The sequence below is a fragment of the Desmodus rotundus genome, chromosome 6, assembly GCF_022682495.2.
Source record: "Desmodus rotundus isolate HL8 chromosome 6, HLdesRot8A.1, whole genome shotgun sequence".
NCBI classification, from domain to species: Eukaryota; Metazoa; Chordata; class Mammalia; order Chiroptera; family Phyllostomidae; genus Desmodus; species Desmodus rotundus.
In genome coordinates this window covers 156,146,675-156,162,351 of record NC_071392.1, presented here as the reverse complement: position 1 = coordinate 156,162,351, position 15,677 = coordinate 156,146,675, and the positions used below count along the sequence as shown (strand labels likewise).

At 49.2% G+C, this 15,677-nt stretch overlaps 1 protein-coding gene across 4 annotated transcripts; it reads left to right on the top strand.

The window, feature by feature from the left end:
• DRD1 (dopamine receptor D1) lies at positions 1-14,300 on the top strand. 4 transcript variants are annotated; one of them, XM_053927229.1, is made up of 2 exons: positions 1-72; positions 10,683-14,300. In XM_053927229.1, the coding sequence occupies exon 2, from the start codon at positions 11,146-11,148 to the stop codon at positions 12,484-12,486; it is 1,341 nt and encodes a 446-aa protein (XP_053783204.1). In that variant the 5' UTR covers positions 1-72; positions 10,683-11,145; the 3' UTR covers positions 12,487-14,300. The 4 variants fall into 4 exon arrangements, with proteins under 4 accessions (XP_053783204.1, XP_053783202.1, XP_053783203.1 ...); XM_053927227.1 differs by lacking the exon at positions 1-72 and adding an exon at positions 8,889-9,391; XM_053927228.1 differs by lacking the exon at positions 1-72 and adding an exon at positions 9,548-9,674.
• The last annotated feature ends 1,377 nt before the right edge of the window (positions 14,301-15,677 follow it).

Sequence of the window (15,677 nt, the reverse complement as noted above, 5' to 3'; positions counted from 1 at the left end):
TGGGTCTCATCCTTTCCTTCCATTCCAACATCCATTTACTGAGCATCTGCCTGGGCAGCGCCCACCGGCTTGGTAAGAGGCACTGAGTCCCTCTCTCCCACGGGGGAGATGGCCATAAACCAATAAATATGGGAATGTAGGGAATGAAAAGTGGAGTGAAGGGAGCTTGGTAAGAGCAAGGCAGGCATGGGGCGCTGGGCGGTAGTTTAGAAGGGGTGCTCAAGGAAGGCTTTCCTGGGGAGGTGGCACTGGAGCAGAGACCTCAACAAAGGTAGGGAAGGAGCTTTGTTCTAACACTGTTTTACAATCCCTTAGATCCCATCCTCCCTGTTCAACTAATTTCTGTTTTTCTGATTGAGACCCTGACTGATGGAATGTGGACATTTCTTCATGGCCTTTCAGGACCCATCATCCTGTTCTGCTGAGAATACCCTGACTTGGACTGGCCACCTTCACCCCGTTTGGTAGCACCCATGTGGTTTAGGTGGGGTTGAACCAGATTTCAGCTCCAAGGTGGTTGGCTTAATCCTATCTGCCCCTTATTAGCGTGTGAGCTTGGACAAATCACAGGTGGCGCTGGGCTTCCGTTTCTTCAGAGTTAACATAAGGCTCCTGATGTTCTTCCCAGAGTCGGCCCATAGAGGGCGCTAAAAACATCAGTTTCGTTCCCCCTTTTTGCTTTAGTAACTATGATTCTTTTAGTGTGTTTCATTTTAGCCATAGGAGTGTGACCACGACCGTTACTGTGTTGCAGCAAATACAAACCACCATTTTTGTACTGGCTTTGACTCAGAAACCCCAGCTCATCGGCGTGGGCTGTGTTTTACGATGATTTAACTCAAGTGGGCTTCAGCGATCTCTGGCTCTGCCACTGTGTTGCATGTTCTCTAATTAACCTGCTAAATCTGGCTTTTAAAAGATGACATCTGTTGGTATACAGACTGCTTTGTTTCAATTTATGAATTTGTTTTTCATGCCTTTAAGTCATTAAAGAAATCTGTAATGACAGAGTCCTACCCACGTCAGTGAATGCGATGGGAACAGCTACCCTGGACTCTTTGTGCTTGAGGTAATAATCATTTCCAATACATAGAACATCAGCTGTCCTCTACCCCACGTAGGAGATGCGGCTTTGGAGTCAGGCCTTGCAAGACTCCCGTTCTACCGTCTCATTCATCATGTGGCTTGGGACAGACCACTTCCCCTCTCTGAGCCTCCGTGTGTTAAGTGAGCCTCCATTTATCTGCTTCTTATCTTGTTGCCTGGGCTTTTGGTGTCGTACCCGAGAAATATTGCTGCTTGCCCCCTATGATTTCTTCTAAGGGTTTTATCGTTTTAGGTCTTGATCCATTTTGAATTAATTTTTTAAAATATACTTTATTGATTCTGCTCTTACAATTGTCCCAATTTCTCCCTCCTCCCCCCCTCCACCTGGCACCCCCATTCCCTCCAGCAATTTCCCCCCTTAGTTCATGTCCATGGATCATGCATATAAGTTCTTTGGCTTCACATTTCCTATACTACTTTTAGCCCCCCCTGTCTATTCTGTACCTACCAATTTGCCCTTCTTAATCCCTGCACCTTTCCCCCCCATTCTCCCTCCTCCCCCTCCCAGCCGATAACCCTCTGGGTGATCTCCCTACCTATGATTCTGTTCCTGTTCTGGTTGTTTGCTTGGTTTGTGTTTTTAGATTCAGTTGTTGATAGATGTGAATTTGTTGCCATTTTAATGTTCATAATATTGTTCTTTTTTTTCATAAGTAACTCCCTTTAACATTTCATATAATAATGGCTTGGTGATGATGAACTCCTTTACCTTGTCTGGGAAGCACTTTATCTGCCCTTTGATTCTAGATGATAGCTTTGCTGGATAGAGTAATCTAGGTTGTAGGTCCTTGCTTTTCATCACTTGAATACTTCTTGCCAGTCCCTTGTTGCCTGCAAAGTTTCTTTTGAGGAATCAGCTGACAGTCTATGGGAACTCCTTTGTAGGTAACTCTCTGCTTTTCTCTTGCTGCTTTTAAGATACTTTCTTTATCTTTAACCTTTAGCATTTTAATTATGATGTGTCTTAGTGTGGTCCTCTTGGGTGCCAACTTGTTTGGGACTCTCTGTTCTTCCTGGACTTGTATGTCTATTTCCATCATCAAATTAAGGAAGTTTTCTTCCATTATTTTTTCAAATACATTTTCAATTTCTTGCTCTTCCTCTTCTCCTTCTGGCATCCCTATGATTAGGATATTGGTACATTTGGAGATGTCCCAGAGGCACCCTATACTGTCCTCATTTTTTAAATTCTTTTTTCTTCTTGCTGTTCTAATTGAATGCTTTCCTCTTCCTTATGTTCCAAATCATTGATTTGATACTCAGTTTCATCCCTTCCACTGTTGGTTCCCTGTAGATTTTTCTTTATTTCACTTCATGTAATCTTTATTTCTGCCTGGGTCTTTTTTATGCTGTTGCTATATTCAGTGAGTTCTATGAGCATCCTGACAACCAGTGTTTTGAACTCTGCATCTGACAGGCTAGTTATTTCCGTTTTGTTTAATTCTTTTTCTGGAGTTCTGTTCTATCCTTTCATTCGGGCCATATTTCTTTGTCTCCTCAATCTGGCAGCCTCCCTGTGTTTGTTTCTGTGTACTAGGTAGAGCTGCTTTGGCTCCCCGTTTTAGTAGCATGGCCTTTTGTAGAAGAGCTGACCTATAAATTGTGTGGGGCTTGGCCTCAGGTGATCTCTAGGGTGGGGCAACCCGTTTCACTGCTCTGTGGATCTGTGTGGGGGGAGGGCTCAGAGAGAGGACAGTGCTGCTGCCTGGCTTCTGGAGGTTTTCCCGGGAGGAAGCTGTCTCCCAGCACTTGCCCCTTTTCCAGCCCATATGCCACTTGTGCCCTTCCAGCGGTTGCCCTGGTGCTGAAACCCAGAGGGGGTGGGTCTGCATGAGTGCCAAGTCTATGTGGTCCCTTTAAAAGGAGTCTCCTGATAATCTGGCAATTTCTTCCACTGCCCCAACCCCACTGGTTTTTACAGCCAGAAGCTATAGGGATTTATCTTTCTGGCACTGGAAGCCTGGTTGTCTGGGTGGTCTGGTTTGTGGCTGGGATCCCTCCTGAGGTATCCCTCCCAACTTTTATCCACCCCACGTGAATGTGGGACTGCCTGCTCTGCTGCCTCGTTCTGCCGCCTCTCTGCACCATTCCTGCAGCTGCCCGCCTCTCCATGCCTTTCCACCTCTCACCGTGTCTCTGCCCCTCCTTCCCATCTGTATGAATGTGGTTTCTTTAAATCCTTGGTTGTTGGACTTCCATAAGGCTCAGTTTCCTGACAGTTCTAGGTGATATTTGTTTTGTAGTTTAGATGTAATTTTTTCTGTAGTTGTGCAAGCAGGTGAAGTGTGTTCACTTACGCCTCCATCTTGAATGGAAGTCTGAATTAATTTTTATATATGTTATTAGGTAAGAGTCCAGCTTTATTCTTTTGCATGTGAATATCCAGATGCCCCAAAAACATTTATTGCAGAGAAATTCCAGTCTCCTATTTGTCCCTCTGTGTGTCACTCAAACTTCAGATGCCTGAGAGGCAGTCTGAGCAGGGGCCAGGGTGGCCTTGTGTCCATGCCGTGTGGTCAGGCACGTCGAGTGCCGTGACAGGCAGTGAACGGAGTAGAAGCAGCCACTACAGCCAGGGACAGACCACAAGAAGGAGCCATCATTGTTTGGAGATGAGAAGTCTACCAGATTTACTCACGGATTTACCTGTGTAACAGAGAGGGAAGAGACAAAGTGAGCATTCTGAGTCTCCTCTTTCAGAGACGCAGCGAAAAACGGCAGCTTTAGAAATCTTCCGGGAATGATAGATGTCAATAGGAACAGCATTCCCTGTGAGGGCCAATCACTCTGAAAGGTTTTCAGGGGTTAGAAGTACCTTCCCCTGGGAAGACCCGGAGCCCAGGCATCTTTAAAGAGACTTATATAGACGCTGAGGTCCCTTACATGGTTTCTAAACAGAGAACTGAGTTTATTTTTGTGCATGTTTCCTGCCTCCTACTTCATCTAAACTTTTTCCCCCCAAAGGCTGTACTGTTTGGATTTCATTTTCAATTACAGCTGTACCAGCTTCTTCTTTTGTTTCTTTGCCTGTAATTAGGAGGGGTTCCTTTGCCAGGATGCAGTTAGAACTCCTTTTGCTAGAACTGAATTCAATAGAGTGATGTCTAAAGAAATCTAAGACCTAATAAACTATTTATATATGTACACACACACACACACATATGTAATCGATTTAAAGAAAGGGACAAGTGGCGTATAGTATTTGCTACAATTCCTAGTAGCCTCAGGTAGGGACACAGAGGGAGTAATTAAAAGTGCTGCTTGTCCCTACTAATCCCCCTTTACAAGGTGTTTCTGAAGATTAGGGACACATAACCGTGACTGAATTCGTATCCCCAGCGTGTGCTGGGATGATGATTGGGAGGCTGGTAGCATGAACTGAATGAGAGATGTTGAAGCCTGGATTAGAACAGTAGTTTGTGAGACTAAAGAAAAAGGGACAGATGTCTCCAAGAATCTCAGAAGAACAGGCAGGAGTGTATGACTTTGGATGCGGAGGGGGAGGGACCAAAGGAAGAAAAAGGCAAACCGCTCCAGATCGGTAGGTGACAGTTTTAAAAAAGAAGGGAACTCTGGCTGGTGTGGCTCAGTGGATTGAGTGTTGGCCTGCAAACCAAAGGGTTGCTGGTTCGATTTCCAGTCTAGGGCACATGCCTGGGTTATGGGCCAGGTCTCCAGTGTTGGGGGTGTGTGTGACAGAGACAACCACACATTGCTGTTTCTCTCCCTCTCTATCTCCCTCCCTTCCCCTCTGTCTAAAATAAATAAAATCTTAAAAAAAAAAAAAGGAAAGGAACTTACATATAAGGCTTATCTTGGAAGTTGAATAGGTCTTCACCCCCTCCCACCAGAATCTTCAAAGTTTGTATAGAGGCGCTGGCCAGGTTCAGTCCAGATGGTGTCAATGGCACAGTGCTGTCAAGGCTGTGTCCTTGAAACCAGCTCCTGTTGTAGGAGAGGGGGAGGGCAGAACATACATTCCAAGGCTGGGGGGTTGGGGTAGCAAGGAGCTGCAGATTGCCCAGAGCCATCTCATGGGTCAACCAGTGGTCACTTCTTCTCAACGACCCTCTCCAACAGGGGCTAGATTGGCCGGCGATTGTGTCATGAGGAAGGAATTAACTTGACCAATGGCAGAGGGAGACTGGGGACTAGGCCTTGGCTCATTAATCTTTCTGTGAATTGAAGGAAACTCTCAGGGGTCCTCCAATCATATATTGTCTCCTGCGCCCAACAGACAAACAAGCAGTTTTGTTTCTCTACAGAACATTGATTTACAGCCTCAAGACCCGCTTTAGCATTTCTCTGCAAAGCCTCTCCCCTGGGCTTCATGGTTTCTGCAAAAGGCCCAGGGAAGGCTCTCCAAGGTGACTTAAGTAGATTCTGTGGCTGCACGGCATAAAAACTTTTTGTGAATTAGCCCATCTTTCACGTTAGCTTGGGTGATGATTTTGCTAGTAGAGCATCCTTTCTCTCCCCCAACAACACTGAATGAAACTCGTGGCAATTCTGCGTTGTGTCGTGTGAAAGCTGTTTGTCATTTGGCGCTGGGACATAGACTCGGTGAGGCTGGGTGTTTTTTTGTGCAGTGACATAGTCCCAACACCTAGAAAAGCACCTGACTAGTAATAGGCACTCAATGAATAGTTACAAAACTCGTAACTTGTCTCCATCCCGTCTCTTCTGAACGAGCGGACTCCGCCCACACACTGGTTCCATGTGTCTCCAAAGACGGAGAGATTCGGATGGGGGCACTGGACACGTGTCCACTCATGGTAAACATTAACCATTTCTTCGGATTGTTTAAATCTCTCTGCAGGATAGTTGACGGTGTAAAGAGACATTGTGACGATGTTTTATGGGGTTTTTGTCATGTGTAGGAGTAGAAATAAAGATGCAGAGGACAGACACAGAAGGGTACTGTTATTGGGTTTCTAACCGGCCGTGACGTGGTATCCCGCAGCCGAGGGGCTGTGGAAAAGGAGTGTGAGATGAGGATGTGAGACTTTCTGGTGTTGTATATTGGTATATACTATATCATATATCTGTGGTATAAGATATTAATATATGTATCTATACTATAATTCTTACCAAATACATGTTGTAAACCTCGAAGCAACCATGAAAACAACAAAACACAAAATGGCAGAAAGTAAGGCTTTACAGTGGAGACAAAATGGAATCTTGAAAATGACTCAGCTAAGCCTGTAGAAGGCAGAAAGAGAGGACAAGGGAAAAGGGAACCACGAACAGACGCAACAACAGAAAACACGTCATGTGCACCACCGTCCTCTGATCCGCCACCCAAAGTGACATTCGCTGACTGTTGCGTTTTTCATAGTGTCGACTTTTGAATTGCACGGTGACTGTTGGAGGAGAAAAGACAGCGTGGGATTAGGTGTTTCAGAGAAGCTGAATTTATGGCCTAAAGCAAGCAGCCTAGTTACTCAGTCAAGGTTAACCAAGCTTTACCTCTTTTCATGGATGCTTTAAGCAGCTGTTTTTGGTGTAAAATCGTCAGTGTTGATAATGTTAAGGTCTCCCAAATATAGATCATTGTTATACTTGGCAGTTCAGTTGTTTTTATTTATTGTGAGATTCAGCTCCTCCACCACCGCCCATCCCCGTGGCTGCGTGCCTTCTGTATTCATTTACTTCTGCAAGCTGCAAGTAAAAATTTGTTGAAAAGCATCCTTTTAACTTCCCTCTCCCTGCGGTGCATAAATCACCGCAGAGCTTAAAAGACATGCTAATTTGGGAAACAAAGGTGCTTTTGTGTTTGGATTTCCATTCCCAGCAATATCTCATTCTAATACCTGCTTGCATTTATATTCACATTCTTTATGGTTGGGGGACGTTTTTATAGAACAAAACCGAAGCCTTCGTTTCACCTTGGCTTCAAGAGAGAAAAAAAAAACCCAGGAAAAATACCCAAACCTGTAGCCAAACTGTAAGTTCCTCTGAAACTCATTCTGTGCCACGTGGAAAAGGCCCTGAGATTTAAGTGGCATTTTTACTCTTCCCGGTTCCCTCAGCAGCGATGTTCAAAAATCAGTGACCAGAGTCGGCTAGAAATGGATCTCGGGTGTCTGTCTTAGAATCACGAGAAATTGTTCAAATTCCTTGTCTTCCTGGTGACAGGAAGCAAAACTCTCCTTTTAGGGGTCTGCAGGCTCTTCCCTCCTGGGCTCCTGAGCCTTTCCGAGTTATGAGTAAAGACGAGATTGGATGTTCTGCCAGTGCGAATGGCAGAAATTTGCCTCTGAGCAAGAACTACCTCTCAAGCACTGCAAAAGTGGCATGCGTTGACTTGGTCACCTCGACCTGTCAGGTGGGTGAGTTTCGAGAAAAAGACGCAGGTCAGTGAGGGTTAGTGTGGAAAGAATTTAGGAGAATTTCCAAGCAAAGGAAAAGAGGTTCCTTTGGAGCAGCTGCTGAGCTTGAGAAAAACAGAGATGGAAAAGTATGCTATGAATGTCCTTTGTTTCCAACAGGGTTTTGGTTAATATTGAAATTTCACATCAAAGATTTTTTTTTGGCTGTTGAACTGCTGTTTCATTGAATGTGATGGCACCCGAGACCTGACCAGTTGCTGCTGGGCTTTATATAGAGGGGCCGCCTGCGGCTGGCATTCTGGCTGTGGCCAGGGTCCTCTTTTAATTGAAAGAGCAGTGGGCATTGCCAAGGTTACGGGCCCTGGGGCGCTTGTCATTGCAGTCACTAGACAGGCATTTTACCCCTCAGCCTGGCCTCATCCTGGGCTCCAGCCCCTGTTCCCTCCATCTGGACAGTGTGTCTTCCGGGGTTTCTTCCCAGCGGAAAACCCCAGGGGCGTCCTCTCACCTCCAGGCCAATGCCATCTACCGTTTCTGGTGGAGGAGAGGACTCGCCCCGTCCTGCCTTCCTTCCCTGTGAGTCCGCAGGCGATGGCAGTGGGCAGAATGTGGGGAGTGAAATCTCAGGCTCACAGGACCATCTTCGACCACAGGACACCTTTCGTTTGTGTCGTTAGTAAACGTGAAAGGAAGAGAAAGTAAAGGCAAGAAGCCCAGGGCGTGGCTGCCTGCAGGAGAAAGGTCTGGGAGTGTCACGTTAAGCATGGCTTAAGGCTCTACAAGAATGTGGATCTTTGGGGATGTGCGTGGCAAAAATCTTGTCTGTGACCACAGCTCCTGACTTGCAGTGTCACTGTGGGTGACGGTGAGGCTGAGGGTGGGAGGTCAGGGCTGGGGACAGGGGCACAGGAGGGTCTGCATCAGTTGTGCAGCCCTCTCATTCCACACCAAGGTGCCATTCCTAGTGGGTAATCCACTAGAATTATTATTAGGCTCAGGGTTTTTATGGAGAAAACTGGAGCTTCCAATGTGGTGCAGAGTTCTCATGGAGATAAAGCTCCTGGGCTTTTAATGAGCCCTCTGGTCCACGCCCATGCAGGGCTGACTGGGCCCTTCTCTGTGCCAAGCCCCCTGCAAACGCGGTCTCATTTAGTGCCCACAGCAGTCCTGTGATGCTGTCCCCCTTTTACAGAGGAGGACACCCAGCTCGGAGAGCAGAGAGGGCAGGAGCAGCGTAGGGTGGGGACGAGAGCCAGGCAGTTTGATGTGGAAAAACTCCTTGCTTCTCTGCCCCACCCCAGGAAGGCAAGGCGACCTGTGAGTCATTGCTCAGGGCAGCTGGGGTGGGGCTGAGGGGCCACCTCATCCGTCCCCCACCTGCCTCCCTCTTGCTCCTCCCTGTGTTTCAGCCCTGTGGGCAGTTACTTAGTTCGCTGGTTCCGGGCTAGACCTGGCGCTCTGGGTAAGCAGTCACGTGGAAGTGAAAAGAACACGCAGGAGGGGGTCGGCGGGAGCCCCTCATCAGCCCTGTTGCTTTGAGCCCGCATTCCGAACCTGGTTTTCTGCTAGGGCCAGGTGGAGATGAGCCAGGTGGGGATGAGCCGGCCTATGGCAAGGGGGTGTTTGAGGGGTAAATGACAGAAGGCGTGTGCTGGGACACAGAGGCTGCTCAGTAACTGCCACTGCTCTCTGCGCTTTGAGAGGAAAGCATGCTTCTTGCTCACCCTGCTGCCTCTGCTCTTGGAACATCCTGAGCGTTTAGGAAAGTATATTAGGTTGATGAATTCAATGCCAGCGAAAGGATTTTCTCATCCTTGTCAATATTTAAGGGTATTTCAGGCGGAAGAGTCCCCTTTCCCAGGTTCTGGCAGGCGTGGACCTGGGAGAGCGGGTCCAAGCGCGGGTCCAAGCGCAGGTCCGGTGTGGATGCCGGAGCCAAAGCCAGTGAGGTCCGTATCTGCCGGGGAAAGTGGGGGTTCGGGAAGCCGCAGCCACCAGCAGAGGGCGCGCCGGGCCCGCTGAGCGAGTGGCGCTGGGGTTGGGGCGCTCCGGCTTCGGGGGGTGGGGGAGTGGGGGAGTGGGGGGGGCGCGGCACTGGGCGCAGGCTGCAGTCCGGCATTGACCGCAACCAAGGACGCGCCAGGGACCCGGCCGAGAGCGAAGTGAGCACTCTCGGGCGCCACAGAGCGCACGGGCCAGGCGCGTCGCTGCGCTAAATCCTGACATTGTGCGGTGAGTACAAGAGCCGAAGGGGACTTCTTACCCTAGTTGGGGGCACCCGGAGGCAACGCAGGTCTGACGCGTGGGGGTGGTCTTGTGGTTGGTGTAACTGGGAAAGTGAGCGGGGTCCCTGTTCGCATTGGTCTTTGCGAAGGGCTCGGGGTCAACCCCAGGAGGTGCTGGTTGTCGGCTGAGCTTCGGTTTCAGGCCACTCGGACTTACTTGCGTTTCTAACATTGGGATTTGTCTCGCGGGCCCTGCTGCGTGCTGTCGGAGGGTCTGGGGTCCCTGGGCTTGGGGGAGGGGTGACCTAGGGCGGGGAGTGCTCACCTGAGTACCCCTCACGTCTTTCACCCGCAGCACCAGCCATCCAGGCAAACCAGGTGCGGCTGTTGCCCGGAACTCTGCCTGTCAAATGGAGCCCGCCCCCAGGGCAGGGGAGGGGGCGCGGGGGCGGGGTGGGCTGTGCCCCGCGGGAACCAGCCGGCCCAAGCTCCCTCGGTGCCAGCTCGGCTCTGTCTGTTTCGAGTTCCCACAGGCTCCTGAGAGGTGGTGGGCAGTGCGGCTGGAGGTGCAGGTCCCTGCCCATGGGGCCAGAAGCCGCCCCAAGGGCACAGGGTGTTCGGCTCACTGGGATGGGAAGCGAAGGAAAGAGGCAGCCCAGGTGGCTAATCCTGCAGATGCCCTTTCCCAAGGCGCTGCGGAGCTACGGGGAGCCTTCTCAGGTCCCCTCCGCCTTGAATCATCCCTAGCCATTAGAGGCGGTGGGGCAGGCCGGCTCTCTGGGGCCTGGCCCGGGATCCTTTTTCTAAACCCTCTGGAAGATTTTTGCGTGTTGGGAGCCGAACCCAGGGTGTGCAAGCTGGGCGTGACTCGGGCACGTCTCCTGGGCATTGTGGAGCTCCGGGGGCTTTGAGAGAGACCACCCCAAGGCAAGGTAGGTGGCTTGGACGCAGCTGGATGGGGCTTGACAGGAGTAAGAGGAGATCTGCTCAAGTCTTGGCGATCTTTACTTTTTAGGGCGTTTGGGAAGCTGCTGCGGAGCCAGGGGTTTGGAGGAGCCAGGCGTGTATTCTCAGCTGCGCCTCAGCCCTGAAATGTGACAACTGACTAGCTTGGCAGAGGCCTCCAGTCTCTGGATTGATAGCTTAGAATATGCTAAAAAGCCAATGCTTTCCACGGGAATTGAAGGGCCAGCTGGTCTCAGTGACAGTGACCTGGAGCAAGGGAGTCGGAAGACAGATGTAGAGAGCAAGAGGGACTTTCCCCGGGGATGACCTGGATTGCCGAGGGCAGGCTCCTGCCACGCCATGGTTGCAGCCCTCTGATGGAATTCCGGTGAGGTCCTCCCCCCAGGGGAGCAAGCGGGACTGTGCAAGGGGCTGCTGGGTGACTGAGGACTCCCAGGGGTCTGGCTGCCCCCCCGGCCTCTGCTAGGGAACTTGAGGCACGTCACAGCCCCCAGGCACGCTCCCTCAGGAACATGAGGACTCTGAACACTTCCACCATGGACGGGGCCGGGCTGGTGGTGAAGAGGGACTTCTCCTTCCGCATCCTCACGGCCTGCTTCCTGTCGCTGCTCATCCTGTCCACGCTCCTGGGGAACACGCTGGTCTGTGCGGCTGTCATCAGGTTCCGACACCTGCGGTCCAAGGTGACCAACTTCTTTGTCATCTCCTTGGCCGTGTCGGATCTCTTGGTGGCTGTCTTAGTCATGCCCTGGAAAGCGGTGGCCGAGATTGCTGGCTTCTGGCCCTTTGGGTCCTTCTGTAACATCTGGGTGGCCTTTGACATTATGTGCTCCACTGCATCCATCCTCAACCTCTGTGTGATCAGCGTGGACAGGTACTGGGCCATCTCTAGCCCCTTCCGGTATGAGAGGAAGATGACCCCCAAGGCAGCCTTCATCCTGATCAGTGTGGCGTGGACTTTGTCCATACTCATCTCCTTCATCCCAGTGCAGCTCAGCTGGCACAAGGCGAAACCCACAAGTCCCTCCGATGGCAACGCCACTTCCCTGGGCGAGACCACGGACAACTGTGACTCCAGCTTGAACAGGACCTATGCCATTTCATCCTCCCTGATAAGCTTTTACATCCCCGTGGCCATCATGATTGTCACCTACACCAGGATCTACAGGATCGCCCAGAAACAGATCCGGCGCATCTCGGCCTTGGAGAGGGCGGCCGTCCACGCCAAGAACTGCCAGACCACCCCGGGGAACGGGAAGCCCGTGGAGTGCTCTCAGCCGGAAAGCTCCTTCAAGATGTCCTTCAAAAGAGAGACCAAGGTTCTGAAGACGCTGTCCGTGATCATGGGGGTGTTTGTGTGCTGCTGGCTCCCTTTCTTTGTCTTGAACTGCATGGTGCCCTTCTGCGGGTCGGGGGAGACCCAGCCCTTCTGCATCGATTCCATCACCTTCGACGTCTTTGTGTGGTTTGGGTGGGCTAATTCCTCCTTGAACCCCATCATTTATGCCTTTAATGCTGACTTTCGGAAGGCATTTTCAACTCTCTTAGGGTGCCACAGGCTTTGCCCTACGACGAATAATGCCATAGAGACAGTTAGCATCAATAACAACGGGGCCGCGGTCATTTCCAGCCATCACGAGCCACGAGGCTCCATCTCCAAGGACTGCAACCTGGTGTATCTGATCCCACACTCCGTGGACTCCTCCGAGGACCTGAAGAAGGAGGAGGCAGGTGGAAGAGCCAAACCCTGGGAGAGGCTGTCCCCAGCCCTATCTGTCATTTTAGACTACGACACTGATGTCTCTCTGGGGAAGATCCAGCCCGTCACACAAAATGGACAGCACCCAACCTGAACTCTGAGATGAACCCTGCCAGCCACACTCATCCCCGAAGCCAGAGGAGGTCTCTCTGGGGCTTGCTCTTAAGACACTAAGGTGTGGTGAGACTCAGAGACGTCAGGTGAGCCCTCCTCTGCCGCTCTTCCTGCAACACACAACTAACTAACTGTGTTTCAAAATACATTCCAGTGTGTTTCCGGTGTTCTTCAGAGTGAACCAAAGGGCACACGTGTGAAGCGAATGTTCCCAGGGGACGTGTCTTGGGCTCCAAAATTATTTCTAGAAACTGACTTTCATCTTAGGACTTACAATAGGGCAAAGAATCAACAATGATCAGCATCACTTAGAAGTTAATCCTTTCTGAGAAGGAAATGAGAAGGGTTGAGTTTGCTGTGTACAAACAGGTGCTAACACTGGCCCGAGCAAAGTGTTCAGATTGTAAAGGTAGGTGCATGCCTGCGTAAATTATTTCTAAGGAAAGCCGAGCCTTACCGTGCGAGTGGGATTGTTTTTTCCAGAATTGAGAGATGCTTTGTGGATATTGGTTTTATTTATTTATTGTATTATATGGATATTTTAAATTTATTAGAATAAATCTATATTTATCCTATTTAATAGTACAAACGAATGAGTTGTCTGAGACTTTACAATCACATTTGTGTCCACTAACTAGCACTTTATGAGCCAGTGAAACAAACACACAGATTCTCGGAGACCCTGAAAGCTCATGTGTCACTGCCAGAAACACGGCAAAAACTGCTGGGAAGTGAGACCCCTTGACACTCTCCATCATAACAAAGATGAGGTGGGCGCTGACAAATGCCGTGAATGTTTCTGTTCCCCTAAACAATCGGAGAGACTTTTAAAAAAGCATAGTTCCTACTGGATTTAGAATTTTTTAAATGACCAAGCCGTTCCTGGGAGAGTCATTTACAGTTCTGTAAATATCTTTTTAAAAAGCCAGCTGAAGAAGAACCCAACTTGAAATGTATCATCTTGGGTGGTAATAAAAAGTAGGTGCCACCTTGTATTTATGTAAAATAACAGGCCCTCTCCATATCTTCTTACTCCAAGTGTCAGGTGGCCTTTCCGAGCCAAATGATGGCTGTCCTGGCTCGGTGTGTGCCGTGAAGACAGGTCTCTTTAGCCTTCATGTCACCGCAGTCTCTCCCGTGGACGGAGGTCGAATCCTGCACCTCACCAGGCCAAGCCAAGCCAAGGCTACTTTTTGTAGGGCTTTAATCTGAATGTAGAGCTTTTTCTTTCCTCTTTTCTTACAAGTCTAACTGTTAAAGGTGTTCTGACAAATAGTGCCTCCTGGTCGCCCTCCAGGAAGATGCTTCTGTTGGAAAGAACAGGGGCCCCCTCCCCTTTGGGTGTGTGAAGCACCCCAAAGCCATCAGCATCTCTTTTGACAAACGCGCATCCTTTCTCTGTGCTTTGGAATCACATTCCTCTGTCAGCACCAGGCCTGTAAAAAGTGTCCCCATCACCCTTGAGAGCTACGAATCCAGGTGGGGCATTTCAAGGGAATTTCTTTGAAATGTGGACAAAGTTTTCTTGTGGGGAAGCAATTTACTTAACGTGCAGATGGAAAGGGTAGCAGGAAAAAAAGCTGCTGAGTATGATCTCCGGCATCCGGTCTCTGTGATGTAATGCATTGTGAGTGTTTTCTTAATGCTGCTGCCTGTACGCTTTCTTACACACAATAAAATTATTTTGTGAACGCAAATCGACCCTGAGTGAGCCGTGTCGCATTCATTAAGTGTGTTTTACACACGAAAACTTCTCAGACCTACAAGTAAGAAAACATGGGCACTTCCAAGTATATGCTACTTTTCTTCTTGTTACTGTATGGCACATGTTGTATTTGAATATTTAAGCAGGAGATGTTTCTGATTTGGGCTATATCCTCTTGTTTCCTTCTGTCTTGAAGACTTTTTAATATTTTTTTAAAGAAAGCCTTCTTTACTTGTAGAGAAGAATCACGCTAGTTTTTGTTGCACAGATTTGAAAGATTGCTACGAATCTTTGCCTTTGCCTTCAAAGTGCCCAAGGACTTTAAGTGATGCAAAAATTACAAAAAAGAGTGTGTCTTGCTAGTGGGCTGTTTTAGCCTCTTAGCTCACACGGCCGCTGTGTGTATGGTGTTTGTTTTGAGAGTAAACAGAACAGAATTTTTTTTTCAGGAGAAAATATACAGGCTGTAATGCTGGGCTTATCGAGGTGTCTTACAGAGCACATCCGTGGGTCCTGCTAAGCCCTGACACCCCCTTTCCCACCCCGAAGAAGGAGCCTGAGTAGCAGGTGATGTAGACATTGAGGGTTAAGTTTGTAATTTGGAACATGACAGGACAGATGGCGTGTGTTCAATTCCGCGTTTGCCATCCCCGGGCTTCGGCATCTAATGAACGTATCTGGGAGGAACGCCCATGGAGTGTGATGCCTTTGATTCCTGCCTCATAACTTTCTGGATGTGTCTATTGTCTGCAGTTTAATTTTGTTTTTTAATTCGGAGTCCAGCAACGCCAGCTACCGCATTCAGGGTCGTCATTGCCCAGCTGGTGGCACCGTGGCACAACAGCCTCTGCCATTTATTTTGTTGGCAAAGAGTGAAAAATAAAGACGCATCTAGAAATTATGTTAAATACTTAGACAATCCAGCGTGCTGTGGACAAGGCCGTGCGTTGGGCTCCTGGCACATTGGGTTGGTAAAGGGCATCTTATGAAATGTTAATTTTGCTGAGAAAACCTTTCAGAGGATTTCATTTACAACCACAAAAGCAGAAGGACAATATGACTTTCATGTCATTTTTAACTATACTAATGAGCCTTCATAATGCAACATATCTACGCAAAGCTTTAGTGAGATAGAGACCCTGTAAAAGAGGTGTTCTTTTTTCCCCTCCACCTGCGGAGATACCTTTCCCGGTGCAGTGCGGAGCTCTGGGTGAGAACTGCAGGAAGACCGTAGGAAGGCGGACTAAGTCCACTGGGCTTCAGTCCGTGGATTCGGGGTTTATTTAGGAACGTTACTGATTTCTCTTGAGATCTAAGCAAGTCACAGTGTCAGGGGCTCAGTCGTCCCAATCCATCCCAGGGAGGAGCAACACTTCTGCATTAACTTCTCAGTGAGGGAGCACTGCAGAAAGGACATCAGTACCTAGTCCAACCTCGGTGACTTTCTGAATGCCCCCTCCCCGGGG